The sequence below is a fragment of the Bos grunniens genome, chromosome 28 (assembly GCF_055505025.1).
Source record: "Bos grunniens cultivar Pamir isolate PY7600 chromosome 28, Bosgru_T2T1.0, whole genome shotgun sequence".
NCBI lineage: Eukaryota > Metazoa > Chordata > Mammalia > Artiodactyla > Bovidae > Bos > Bos grunniens.
The window spans coordinates 2,219,241-2,232,926 of record NC_141192.1 but is presented as its reverse complement, the minus strand read 5'-3'; the positions used below and the strand labels follow the sequence as shown (position 1 = coordinate 2,232,926).

The following is a 13,686-nucleotide window of genomic DNA, read 5'->3' as shown; positions in this document are numbered from 1 at the left end:
ACAGAAATCCTGATCTATGGTATTTTTTGAAACTGATAAGGTAAGCATAGTACCTGTAAGTCACAATTATTTTCTTTCCTTTTCATAAACCATGGTCACTAAGGTGAATATAGGGTTCAGATAAACTACCCCCAAATTTGGCACCCTGGCATATTGAATATTTTAAGCTGAAGAAGTTTGAGAAAATGGCAGAAGCAGAAAGGTCACTCTGACTTCCTACCCCTCGCATCCTTCTTGTGTGAAACAAGCCGTAACACTCTCACGTGAGGGACACTACCTATGCCTGGAAGAAAGGAGCATTCTTATCTCTGAAGACAAAGAAATGCCAAGAAGAATTCTAACAAGCAGACCGCGCTGTTCCCTGCAGTGTGCTATAGTCACCCCATGCTTTTTCACACACCGTATTCCTGCATGACTGTCTACTCTTCACCAAACCTAGCATAAAAAGACATAGATCTGTTTACACACCATATTCCTGCATGACTGTCTACTCTTCACCAAACCTAGCATAAAAAGACCTAGATCTGTTTCTTTGGGTCTTCATTTCCTCATAAAGGTTCCTGTGTCACATAAAACTAATATTAAAAATTCCTTTTTACTAATAGCAGTTGATGATGACATTTTTCTTAGTTTTTTTTCTCCTGATTATTTACTGAATAAAAATAAATAAACCATAATAGAATTCAACAGAATGTAACAGATATAAACCCCTTTCATAGCATGGCATAAACTTTTTGGAGGGGACTTGCATATTTTTAGAACAATTACATTAAAAAAAAAATAAAACAATTCAGCTGGGAAGCTCTATTTATTTTTTGGGATTTGCTTTCATCCTGGTATCAATGAGTCCAAATATCTTTCTAGTAAGGCTCCAATCTGGGTTATTCATTGTAGTTCTAAAAGCTTCATCTGTACTCATTTAATCTTCACAACATCCCTATTACTATCTCCCTTCTACAGATGAGGAAACAAAAGTACAATAAGCATTTAAGTAACCTAATACTAGTAAATGAAGCAACAAAGATCTGAATCCAGAAAGCCTAAGGTCAACTATATGTTTAGAAAAATTACTTCCCAAATCTCTTGGAGAAAGTTAGTACCATAAGTTTGATTCTTTTTAGTTTCCTTTTGGAAGGGGGGAGAAATCCTCCTTTCCTAGCTATTTTATTCCAAGGGAGATCATCTCTGAGGATACTATGGAAAAGGTAAAGAAGCATGATCCAGAAATCTCATCTGTTGTCAACTATTCTCTGTGATTCTCAATAAAATTACGAAATTGCTAGAAACTAGTTTTTTTTAATAAGCATCCTTCAACTTCCTAATAGGTTTCCCCTTCTGTCCCCAGCAAATTCTTCACACCACTGCCCCAGGAATATTATTCTGGTTCTCTGTGATTAATTAAGCCTACTAAGATATTTCGGAGAAGGCAATGGCACCCCACTCCAGTACTCTTGCCTGGAGAATCCCATGGACGGAGGAGCCTGGTGGGCTGCAGGCCATGGGGTTGCGAAGAGTCGGACACGACTGAGCGACTTCACCTTCACTTTTCACTTTCATGCATTGGAGAAGGAAATGGCAACCTACTCCAGTGTTCTTGCCTGGAGAATCCCAGGGATGAGGGAGCCTGGTGGGCTGCCGTCTATGGGGTTGCACAGAGTCAGACACGACTGAAGCGACTTAGCAGCAGCACTAAGATATTTATTGATAATCACAGGGTTAACTATAATGCCAGAAGTTTGGAACTCAGAAAAGCCTCTAGCTTCCTGGCACCCATTTAGCCCTGTACTCTTGGGAAAACCAAACAGTCCTTATCTCTTCCTCATCCTCTCTCTTCAAGTGAATGCATGTTTCTGGTTCTGTGGAATCTCGGAGATGAATTTTAATTACATTCTCCAACTCACTTATGAAGCAACTAAAACAAGAGATCAATGAAATGAAAAAAAAAAAAAAAGTTTGAAAAGTATCAAGTTAAATTCTGCCTATCTAGGTTAAGGGGACTGTCTGGATCTTCCTTAAGGGGCAGAATTATCTTATGGACACAGCAACCTCACCAATCCCTTCACTCCCAGATGGTGTACAAACAGGTGCCCTTTGACATTAGTGCCAAACAAACCAAGAGGCAGAGGAGAGATTCTGAGCTAAATTAAAAACAACTCCTCTGAAAGATCTATAAAAGCTACACCAAAGCGACATGAATAAAACATGTATTCCTATTAGAGACTAATAAAAGAGCTAAGAAAAGCAACCTTCTGTACTCTACTCTGGGCAGATAACACAGCAGATTGTTACTTTTAGTTCTAGGCACCATATTTTAAGGGCCAATTGCTTAGGGTATGTTAAGAGCAGAGTTTAAAGGGTTTACAATCCATACTACATGTGAAATGAGTAGTTTAATATGTACTTATGTGCATTGTTAGAGGTGGGGGGTGGATCAAGAAAACATTAAGATACATGAAGGAAGGTCAAATGTGAAAGAAAATCAGATTTACTGTAGCTCCAGAAAGAAGAACCAGGAATGGGATTTGGCATGGTAGGGGATTTCTGGAAGACAGACTTTTTCAATGACTTAAAGTATCGGATAATAACACAAGCAGCCCACAGTGGGAAGGGTGCAGTCCAGCAGTGGATTTCCCATCCCCAGGCTACCTAGTCTCTGTCTGCTATAGGTATTACAGAGTTGACTGTTTTTAGTAGGCAGCTGGATCAGATGACTTCCTGGGTCCCTTTTATCTCTAATATGCTATGATTCCAAAATGCTGTACATGGCTCTTCCTTTCTGACTCAATTTTGTTCTTGTTTTTGTCTTTCTTTTGGTTGCTTAATCTTTTCCATTTCCCTCTGCTATAATAATATCATCTCAGCCATGCAGTCAGCCTCCTAAATTAAGTCTGTTTTTCTTTCACCTCACAAATAAACATCTTTGATGGATGAAAACACAGGAAAGTCATCTAAGCATATATACCTTTTCAACTTAATTCCTTGAACAATAACTAATTGCCTTTCATCATTAATTCCAAACAAAACAATTACAAACTATGATAAAAATCATTAGAAAGTGAAAATGAAGAGGCACTGGTTAACATGAATGCATATCCGAACTATGCCTTTAGTATGTCAGATCATGTCCTCACATGCACTGAGAAAGTAGGCCCATTCTGCTTTAAGTGCTCTGGGGATTTGTTCCAGGTTACAACTATTTCGGGGCACTAAGGAACTTACAAATCTGAATCAACTCACATTGGTTACTATTATCCTTAGCACATATAAGGAAAAAAACCCTAGGCAATTAGAAACTTCTACAAAATTGCCAATTCTCTGATGGTAAATTCTTTGGATGGTAAAGGATCTGCCTGCAATGCAGGAGACTCGGGTTCTTTCCCTGGGTCAGGAAGATCCCCTGGAGAAGGAAATAGCTACCCTCTTCACTATTCCTACCTGGAGAATCCCATGGACAGAGGAGAGCCTGGTGGGCTACAGTCCATAGGGTAGTAAAGAGTCGGACACAACTGAGCGACAAACACAAACACACAGGTGGACAGCCAAACTCCAAGATTCTTTGTCACTCAGACAAATTCTAAATAAGTACAATTTACACTTTATTTTAATTTTAAAAATGCACTAATCTTGTCCTCCAGAAAGAAAAGCCATAAAATACCAACACTAGCTATAAAACCGAGGGTAAGGAGGAATATTAGATACTGGTGTTTAATATTAGTGTCTTTCACAGAAAACTCCTAATTCTAAATAGGACTTTGTTTCAGAAGACAAAACTAAGGCAAAAGAGTAGAAATGAAAGGGCTGCAGACTGATTCAAAAGGCATGACCTTTCTAACGATGAGAGCTGTCATCTTTTAAGAAGAAACTCCCTGGTCCTAGGGCAATAAAGAGGCTGGAAGACTATCTTTTCAGGGGCTATAAAACTGAATCCTCTCATAGTGAAAGAGTCCTAATGCTAAGATTACAGAGATTTACATTATTATTACCTTTCCCACTCTGGAAAATCTTCAAGACTCTGTCTTGTAAATGTCACCAACCCAGTGGGTTCTACAAAAGCAATAAAAAGAGAAACACATCCAAAATAAGTTTTGAGTTTGAAAAGACTATATATTTAGTAAAAGAATGGGTCTAACAAAGGCTATAAAACTAGTCAGGAAATACTAAGCCTAGTGTTGGAATACAAGAGAAGGTTGATTTAAAATAATATCCTTACAGTAGGAATTCTTTCTACAAAATAGTAAGCCCTCCCTAAGGCACAAACTACACACATAACAGCACAAGGGTAGGATGTGAGTGCTGGAGCTTTTCGGTTAAGTTTTCCAAACTGCACATACTTTAAAAAAACCGGTGGGGGGCAGACCATACTGGATACAGTTTACACAACAAAGACAAACGGAATTTTAATCTATAGTGTCCTTTAAAAAAAAAGTCTTAACCCTAAACCTATGGACTGGTGAATGTCAATACATTTATGCGTTTTATAATAAATATGTCTAAGATTAAAAAAGAAAATTGTTGGCACGTACTTTGAGGTGACACAGCTAAATTCAGGGCTTAGACGGTATGCAGTTGCTCTATTTATAAGGCGTCTTAGCCAGAAGGAAGAATTACTGTATTCTAAGAGGTTACAGAAGAGTGATGACATGGTTTTCAAGGAGCAATAGACATGAGAGGATCAAATGCAGTAAATTTTAGAGGATAAGATCCTTCTTTGGTAGGTTTACTTTTTTTTTTTAACTAGTGGCAAAAGCAACAAATAAATCAGCTGGCCAGAAGTAATTTGTTTGATTCAAATCAAAGAACAAACTAAGAAGGCCAGGCCATTTCTGTTTAAAAAAAGAATGCTCTTAAGCAGAGAGAGAGATGTCAGGAACTGTCAGTGACAATGCCGGTGGGGCCCCAGGCAAAGGCCGGCCGTCCTCTCACTCCTCTGGGCGACTCCACATTTCCGTGCTCTCAGCCACAACCAGCAACACCTCAAAAACCACATGGGGCAGTTACAGTAGAAAACGGAACTTTGTTAACACGAGCTACAAAATATTCTCTAGATGTCTAAGTTCCTCTAAGACAAATGGCTAGCGTGGTTAAAATCCACAAGTCACATAATTCAAACACTAGAGCAGGGACTCTAGTAATAGGAGACTAAAGTCTGTATCATCATTCAGTAATTTAGCAGAAAAATAAGAACATTAAATGGCCCTCATGTATCCTAGGAGAGACCAAGGGAATTTTAAAAAATGAACATTTCTGACAAAGCAAGAGAAAAGGCACAAGAATATGACTCTTTAGATATATATTAATAACCCCCCCAAGAAACCCTTGAGAACATGCCTATTACCTTTCCTTCATAAAAAGGCATCTTTTATACCAGAATACATTATTTTGGTTAATCAAATATTTCTCTTAATAAACTCACAGTATATACTACATACGAGTCATCACTTTGTATAAATACTCCATTTATAAGCTAGTTTTATCTAAAATTATATTGAAAATAATTCAGAAAGCTGTTTAAAATCATTCAGTCTCAAGAGCCTCACTATAATTATATAGACTGACAACCCTAAAACATTGGTCTTGATGGAACTGCATTTTATCAATTCTAAAAAGCATATTTTCATATATTAAGTTTCTGAAACTACGAATATACCTCACATAGTCAAAGGTATCTAGCCACTGCTACTGGTCTGTATCAAAGCTGAATTTTTCCAAAGAAGATGAACATCTGCTTCTGCCACCTTCTGGGAACACCACCAACTTGACATTGGTCTGAATTAAACCTTCTGTTGCAGGCTTCTACGGATCACCCTGGTAATAAGACCTCAGGTCCCAGACTTGAAGCTCAAGGTTCGTATTCTCGGGGAAGAGTTTTTGGGTGCCCTCTCCACCGAGGCTGACACCTGCAGTTTCTTGGCTGTCAGCTTTCTGCATGGCAAAGTGAATCTCTCACTTATCCTTAGGCTAAAGGTACAGATCTCTGGTGTCCCAGCTTTGGGAGAGATCTCCTGCAACTTCCTCAGCCTGAGTGTTTTTCATTCTTAGTGGTATACAATATACTGAAACTTCTTGTCATAGATCATGTCCTAGAGTTGATGAAATATGGCACTTTAAATAGGTTTCTATAGGTTCTATTCAGTAGAACTCCAGAACTTTATATATAATTATTAAATTGCAAACCTCTCTTTTATTCTACCTAGTATTTCCTTCTTAAGTCTGTAGCTTCACATCCTAAAAACCTGTAGCATATCATACCATATTTCTACAAAGAACCAAATTACCATGTACAGTGAAAAAGTCAGAAAATAAAATGTCTAATTATCATTTATTTTTTCAGCCTAATTCCCAATATTTATAATGATTTATAAATTTCTAGCTGAAAAAACAAAATTTTAGCTTTTTCCCTCAAATAATAAATCCTAAAATTTGGAAAGGCAAGTTGCTTTTAGAGCAGACATGCATGATTTGACTTCAGGGACAGAAAAATAAACTTCAAATTATTAAGATATAGTAATGGTATTCATTTTGTTTAGATTTACAATAGCAAAAAATATACTTACTTTTCTAACAAATTAGTATAAATTTTAACTCAGTTTTACGTCTCATAAGCCCTAGTGAAGCTTCACTTTCTTTCCTGACTATTTCATTCAGTACAGGGCACAAAAGTAAAAGTGATAAGCTAAGAAATAAATAGCCCACTATTAAAGGAGCCTGTGAATTTGTCCCCAAAATATCAAAATCCTGATCACTGATTTCTTTTCCTCAACTCTGAACCATGCCCAACAGCAATACATTCAAAAGGAAAAAAATCCTAGGTACACTATGATGTGAGATAACTTACTAAGGGAAGGGTATGAGAAAAATGACCTTAAAATAATTCAGTAATATTATAATTATTACATTATTCAGTGACATTAATAATTCATAATACTTTAAGACAATCGCACAACTGGGAAGACCAGAACTAAAAAGAACTCATTTCACTGGAACAGAGTTAACCTGCTCTACTTAACAATAGCAAACTTCTAATTATTTGCAGGAAAGGGTACCCACGATAATAGCTGACATTTATTAAGCATGTAACTTCTCATTAATACTTAACTACCCTATGAAGTAAATTATTAATACTTAACTACCCTATGAAGTAAATTATCATTATTCTTTTATTTTACAGATGAGGAAACAGCCGTTTAGAGATGTTAAAAAAGACTTGTCTGTGGTCACCCCAGCTCCTAGGGTAAGAGTGGCAACACCAATCCGTTATGAGCTGGTCACTACCAGTGTTGCCTAGACATTCACCACTGCGATCTCAAGTGCTATGATTAGCCTCCGGGAAAACAAGATGCTCAAGGTCCTACAGAGGAAGACAAGACGTGAACTCGAAGCACAAACACTGTTTTACAAGAACCTCATAAGGGCACAAAGGAGGCACAAACGAGAGGGCTGCAGGAAGGCAATGAACCGGTAGCCTCTGCAAATAAACCAATTATACCAGTCAGTGTTTCTTTAAATAAAGAATACCCAAATGTATCTCCCAGTCAATATACTTTCTTTTGAAAGTACTAATTCATGAACATCCATTACCTTATGTTATGCTGGTCTAATTTCCGAGTATGTAAAACCCACACGTTTACAGTACACATTTACGTATGCACACAACATATGCATAAAGTTTAGGTTATAATATTGCATTACTAGTTTTAATGTGGTTTGGGCAGGAAAGTGTACTTTGAACACGATGTTTTTGACCTGCCTGAACTGTCCCCATCAGTGATAAAAATTACAAGAATGAAAGGAATGTACTTTTCTCTGTGACTCTTCTAAAGTAGCAGAAGAGCGTTTTAAGCTTCTCTGGTTTCCTTGATGAACGTCCTTCAAACAACCTGAAAGAGACCAGAAATAAAAGAGGGTAAAGATGATTTTAAATGCCTTAATGATTCACAAAAAACTAAATCTATATTTCTACCAAAACAAAAGAAGTAATTATTCCAGAAGACGATTCTGGAACGACAGAAAACTGGGAAATTGTCTGGACTCAAACAGCATCTGGAGAGGCCTGAAAGCGATGAGAAGCAGGCTTCCTCAAAGTCGTTCAAATCAGATGGCACTCTGTAACAACCACGTTCCTCCAGTCTGTCTTCCTGCGGGGAGAAAGCACCATCTGTCCCCTAAAGACAATCAGGCCAAGGAGTTAATGCTCATTTCCCCCACGGCAAATATTATTGGCCATAATATTACTAGGTCATTACATGATTGAACAAAATGGTATCAGGAAAAAAATCCAAAAGACTGCTTGGCGGTGGGGGGCAGCTATGACAACAGCAAGCAGGTATGACAGGATACTGGCAGACTGATCGATCCGTGGTGATTAAACAGATATGCCCTTTGTATGGTAACCGAAACACTGGCCACCCCATGTCATCCGGCTTCCAGCAACCTGGACTTGCACAACTTAATTTAGTTTTCTTTGAAATGATGTGGCACTGTTATTGGTAACACATAATGCAATTTATCCTGAGGAAAGCAAAGCAAGGCTTTGGAAGTCTATGACCTGAGTAAGTAGCTCACCAAAAGATTTCCAACACAGATGCATGCTTTCAGGCACAACAGCTAGCTTCACAAAGGTATTCAAAAATCATAAAGAAATTCTCTGGCTATAAATGATGAAGTATTAGTCATCTGCCTCTAGTCACATACTCTTGCTTTAAAACCAGAAACCCTTCAAGTAAAAGTTCACTTTAATAAGTGCCGAAATGGGTAAAATTTTCCATGGTTAGAAAAACAAGCTTATGTAACTATGCAGAGAGGGAAAAGTTAATTCTATGAGAAAATCCTATTGAGCAAATGAAATGAATTAGGAAAAGGGAAGGAAATGCAGATGTCAAATAATCCTGTTTTCAATGATCTGAAATTCTTTATTCAGGGTCAATTTCTGAGAAAACAATTTATATAAACCCTTATTTCCTGAAAAGAATGCTAAATATCAGAGAGCATTTTAACCAAATCTGAAATCTAAGTAACGTTAAATAATAGTTTGAGTGTCTATGTGATAATTTTTATTCTTCTAAAAGAAGGTATTTTCCAAAATATTTATTAAAAATACTCTTAAAAATCTAGCTGCCTGCTGGAAGAATCCATGAGAACACAGGTTTCAGTTTGGTTTCTTCTGCAATATGTCAGCCAGAATAGAGTTTGTTTAAATCAAAATGATAGTCAAAATGAAGGAGCCACTTGGCAGTTTAATTAAACATCCTGTATCAAATAAATATGATTTACTAAATGAATACCTTGGGATCCATTGCAAAATCCCTTTGCAAGGTTTATCACTTAGTAGAGGGAAGCAGGATAAATATCACTATAAAGGCAGCTTTCACCTTTTTTTTTTAAGAGATGAATTGATGTAGTATTCAATTCAATTAAGAGGAAAAAGCTCCTCTTCCACAGAACTGTTGCATAGTGAGTGAAAATGACTACTGCCCTTAAGAAATAATTCCCCCAAACATAAAAGGCATCCCGAGCTTCAGTATGTGGTCAGTTGTTTATAAAATTACATAAAAGTTGACATATTTCATAACCATGATGACAAATTATTAACTTTAAGAGACTCTTGGGACTACAGATTTATTACCCGAGCAATATGGACGTTCCTGGAAGGATTGTATGGCTGTTATTATCACCCACTACAAACGAGCACTACTGCTTATTTCTCAGGTCCAAATCTTACAGGCACAAATCAAACAGAATCTCAACACATTCTTTTCCTTCACTGCTCTAATTTCAAATCACTGTGTAACCAAATATGCTTTCCCAGCTTTCTGATGGGGGAGTGTGTGGGGATTGAGGTCTGGGACAGAACGAGGAGGCAGAACGGCAAAGATGAGGCGGGTTTAAAGCTCTTGCATCAATTCTCAGATTGTGATTTGTAGATTTGTGCATAGCCACCTAAATAAATGAGGCAGCAAGTAAAAATAACGTAAAAACACAGGCACTCCACAGAACTGAAAGCTACCAAAGCAACGTACTATCTGAAGGACAGCGCTTGCAGGGGGAGGAAGAGACAGAAGTACCAAGGAAAGAGCCTGAGGAAGGGAGAGACAGAAAGATGGGGCTGGCAAGACGGAGCGAATAGAAAGAGCAGAGACTGGGCTGGAGACGGAGGGAGGGCATGAGAGACAGAAACTCACAGAAAAACACACTCAGAGCGACAAACACAGAAAGCAACAGAGATTCAGAGACGGAGATCTTCTCGTAATCATCAAGCACCACCCAGATGTTTTTAATTCCTCGATACCATTTTTTTTTTTACTTTAGATTTTCAAGCCCAAGGCGTTTTTGGTTTTTTGGCTCTGCCACACGGCATGTAGGATCTTAGTTTCAGACCATGGCTTGAACCCGCATCCCCTGCAGCAGAAGCACAGTTTTAACCGCTGGACTGCCAGAGAAGTCCCTGGATATATACATATTTAAAGTCACACTCTGAGCCAACAGGCGTACATGTGAGAATGCACGCAAACTAGGCCATACCACCCCTCCTCATGCAGGGAAGACATTTCAGCATTTAACCGAGTAATAACTACAGACTATCAAAGGAAACAAACGGAGAAGGCCACTTAGACCTTTCGTTCTAACAAAACTTCTTATTTTCAGTAAGTCAATCAAGGGTCAGCTACGTATTAACTGTTTTTCTTTCCATACATATAAAGAAAAACATAGTTTAATGAAATCTTTCCCTGAATGGAATACTGATAACATTACTGGAATTGGATTCTAGATACACACACACACACACTCCCATGTGATTTCAAGTTAAGGATTAATCCTATTAGTATACAATAAATCAAACCCAAAGCACTACAACCTCCACTTTAAAGTGGAAGCAAATGATAATCCGGAACCCAGCCAGAAAGTCATTCTTGGTTTTGCTGTGAAGCAGTGTGCCATATGGCCCCGGCAGCATTTTCAATCCAGGGAAGAGACAGATGTAAAAGCCTCCTGGGCTGACCACTGCTGCAACCTACAATTAATCTCTGACCATCAGTTTCTAAGCAATTTCAGAAGCATCAATGCTAATCACATTGGAAGCCTTTATAAGAATGTTTAGACCCTGAAAGGCAAGCAGGGGAAAAGGTCAGGGGTGTTTAACATAACTAAACAGGGCTGGAAAAACACAACAATAAATAAAAAAGGGAAGACTTATTCAATTTATTGACGTCAGCCTTCTATCACATACTCTTACCATTTTTCTTATTCAATTAACTAGCCAGCCTTTTAAGACAAAATACACACATACACAGCTCCCAACTGGCAGAAACTATAATCATAAATAGCAACTATGGCAAAAAAGAAATCATGCCAACAACAAAATGCTCCATAATCTGCTCACCAAATGGCTCATCAAATTAGGTGCTTGATTATCCATAAGCCACAAGAAAAAGGGGGAACTATTGGTTGTTTTCATTTCTGGAGCACACTCAGAGCATCTGCTCTTGGGAGGAGGTGAGACATAATGAAACAGCACTAAGTCTGAACAGAAGACAGTGTTCAAGTCCCACTTCTGCTACTTAAACTCTTATTTGATAAAAATGCGACTGGGATGCTGTAAGCTTATTTCCTTCGTGGTCATTCTAGATTGGAAAGAATTCTTACAGATCAAGGATTATTTCTGAGGATAGTTCTGACTAGCTATGAGGTGAATTTCTGACTAGCTGTGAGGTAAAAACGGCCAACCATGCCCTGAGTTTTGAACTCCAATTACACCAGTTAACTTGGTGACATGAACTACCCTCTCTAAGCCTCCAACTCCTCATCTGAAAAATAAGAAAACAATATTGAATTTATAGCGACTGACATGAAGATTAAAAAATAATAGTACAGTCACTGGTACATGGCAGGCACTTAATAAATACTAGGTATTTGACATTTTTATGCAAAAACTTCAGATAATGCTAAGTAGAGGATAGAATAAGTCATTACATAATGCCCAGCTTAAAAAAAAAATCAACACTTATTTACATAAAACACACTGTTCTAATCCATATTCTCTTCATTAAGAAAAATGGCTCAGCCTCTTTTCCCATCAAGCCTAACATGCTGACACTCAGAGCCAACAAGCTCAGTCTTCAGGATAAATCACCATGCACAATGAAAAGAGACAACAGGATGGTGCCAAGACCAGCATTCTCCTGTCAAAAGTCTGATGACAAACAAAGATGCTTTAAAAATAAAGCATATATTAAAATTAATATAAATTCTGGTTATGGCAGCAGGAAATGAGAAGTCACAGAAGTCAAGGCTTCCCAAGACCTCCTGACTTCTACCTGTCAGTCATCCCAAACCTACAGTCCATGTTACTGCTGAGGACGGAAGGCTGTCGGCGTTGCAGCCATCAGAGGGCCCTGCGTTCTTGCGTCTCCTCTACATGCTGAATGGTCAACCGAGAGTGAGGGGAGGCAAAGATCCTGTGTTTACAGGGCTACAATCAGGAAGGAAGAAGTTACCCACACTAGCTATTTTGGAAAGGCTCAAAATCTCTGTGGGATTCTACTCTCGAAATCAAATTACAAAAACTGTCTACTCTTTTATTAACCATTTCTGAGAATTGACTTGTTCCTCGTATTTAACTGATTTTTCTTCTGATTAAAAAATTAATATATGATCATTATAAAAGCAACCTGAAAACATACAGATGTGTACAAACGTGTTTATCTCACCACCCAATGGTAATCATATTTTGACTCATTTTCTTGTCAGTCCATTTTCTATGCACATACATTTATTATGTATAGGTATAAACACAAAGTATATTAAGAGATAGATATTTTAACATAATTGACATCGCAGTTTATATACAGTTTTTTATTTCTTTTAAAAACCTACAATTACTGATTCTAACCACACATAACATCTGTTCCCTTTCTTATGCTTTTTCTTGTTTTACCTAATGTGGAATGTATATTTATAGTTACCAACAGAGAACCTTAAGCTTTTCTGAGAAAAGGGCTACAAACATTTAACCAAGATATAGTACTGAAGTTATCTGTGATAAGTTTAAATACTGAATTCTTAATGAGTAAAATTTAATGTCTGGAATTTGCTTTAAAATATTCTAGGGAAAAACAAAGTTGGTTAAACAGGTGAAAAAAAGAGAAAAACCAGATACTGTTAAGTACTGAAGTTGGGTTATCTTTAAAAATACCCATAATACAGTTTAAAAATAACTTATCGAGAAAAGAGGCTTTCTGAACTGATTCACAATTCTTATCAAAAAATTTAAATCTGTTTAAATCAAAGAATCTTCTGAGAAGATTTATAACTGAAAGTTTATAACTAAGACATCAAAGGTTTATCTTAGGACTCATCAACATATATTACTAGCTGACTATTCATTCTACAGAAACAAACTCTAAGTGGTCACTGAAACGCTAATTCTAAACCATTATTAGAGCTACTTCTTACCAAAACTCAGAATAACAACTCCAAAATCACTGGGATTGTCTTTGGAATTCCAGATAGAAATTTCATAATGCATAGCATCTCTGACAGATCCTAGAGCTGACCAAACATTTATTCCAAATAAACAGGCTACTTACTCCTTGGAGAATCCTTATTACTATAATACTCTTCATGGAAATAGATAATTATATTCTGACAAAATTAAATTTCCACTTCTTTACTTACATACAAAATTTGACC

The 13,686-nt window shown here is 37.3% G+C and overlaps 1 protein-coding gene across 10 annotated transcripts in view; it reads right to left on the bottom strand.

Moving 5' to 3' along the window:
* PARG (poly(ADP-ribose) glycohydrolase) overlaps window positions 1-13,686 on the bottom strand; it is a 111,537-nt gene that overhangs the window by 44,531 nt on the left and 53,320 nt on the right. For 9 of the 10 annotated variants that reach the window (XR_015156557.1, XM_086381103.1, XM_086381104.1 and 6 more), the window contains 2 exons: window positions 7,798-7,877; window positions 3,984-4,044 (listed from right to left, as the gene is read on the bottom strand). Coding sequence is in view for 8 of the 10 variants with exons in the window: in XM_086381103.1 (XP_086237229.1) it covers window positions 3,984-4,044; window positions 7,798-7,877 (141 nt within the window). In the remaining 2 variants the exon portion in view is untranslated. Of the gene's footprint in view, window positions 1-3,983; window positions 4,045-7,797; window positions 7,878-13,686 lie in introns of those variants that run through there. The other variant, XR_015156558.1, reaches the window with a different exon arrangement.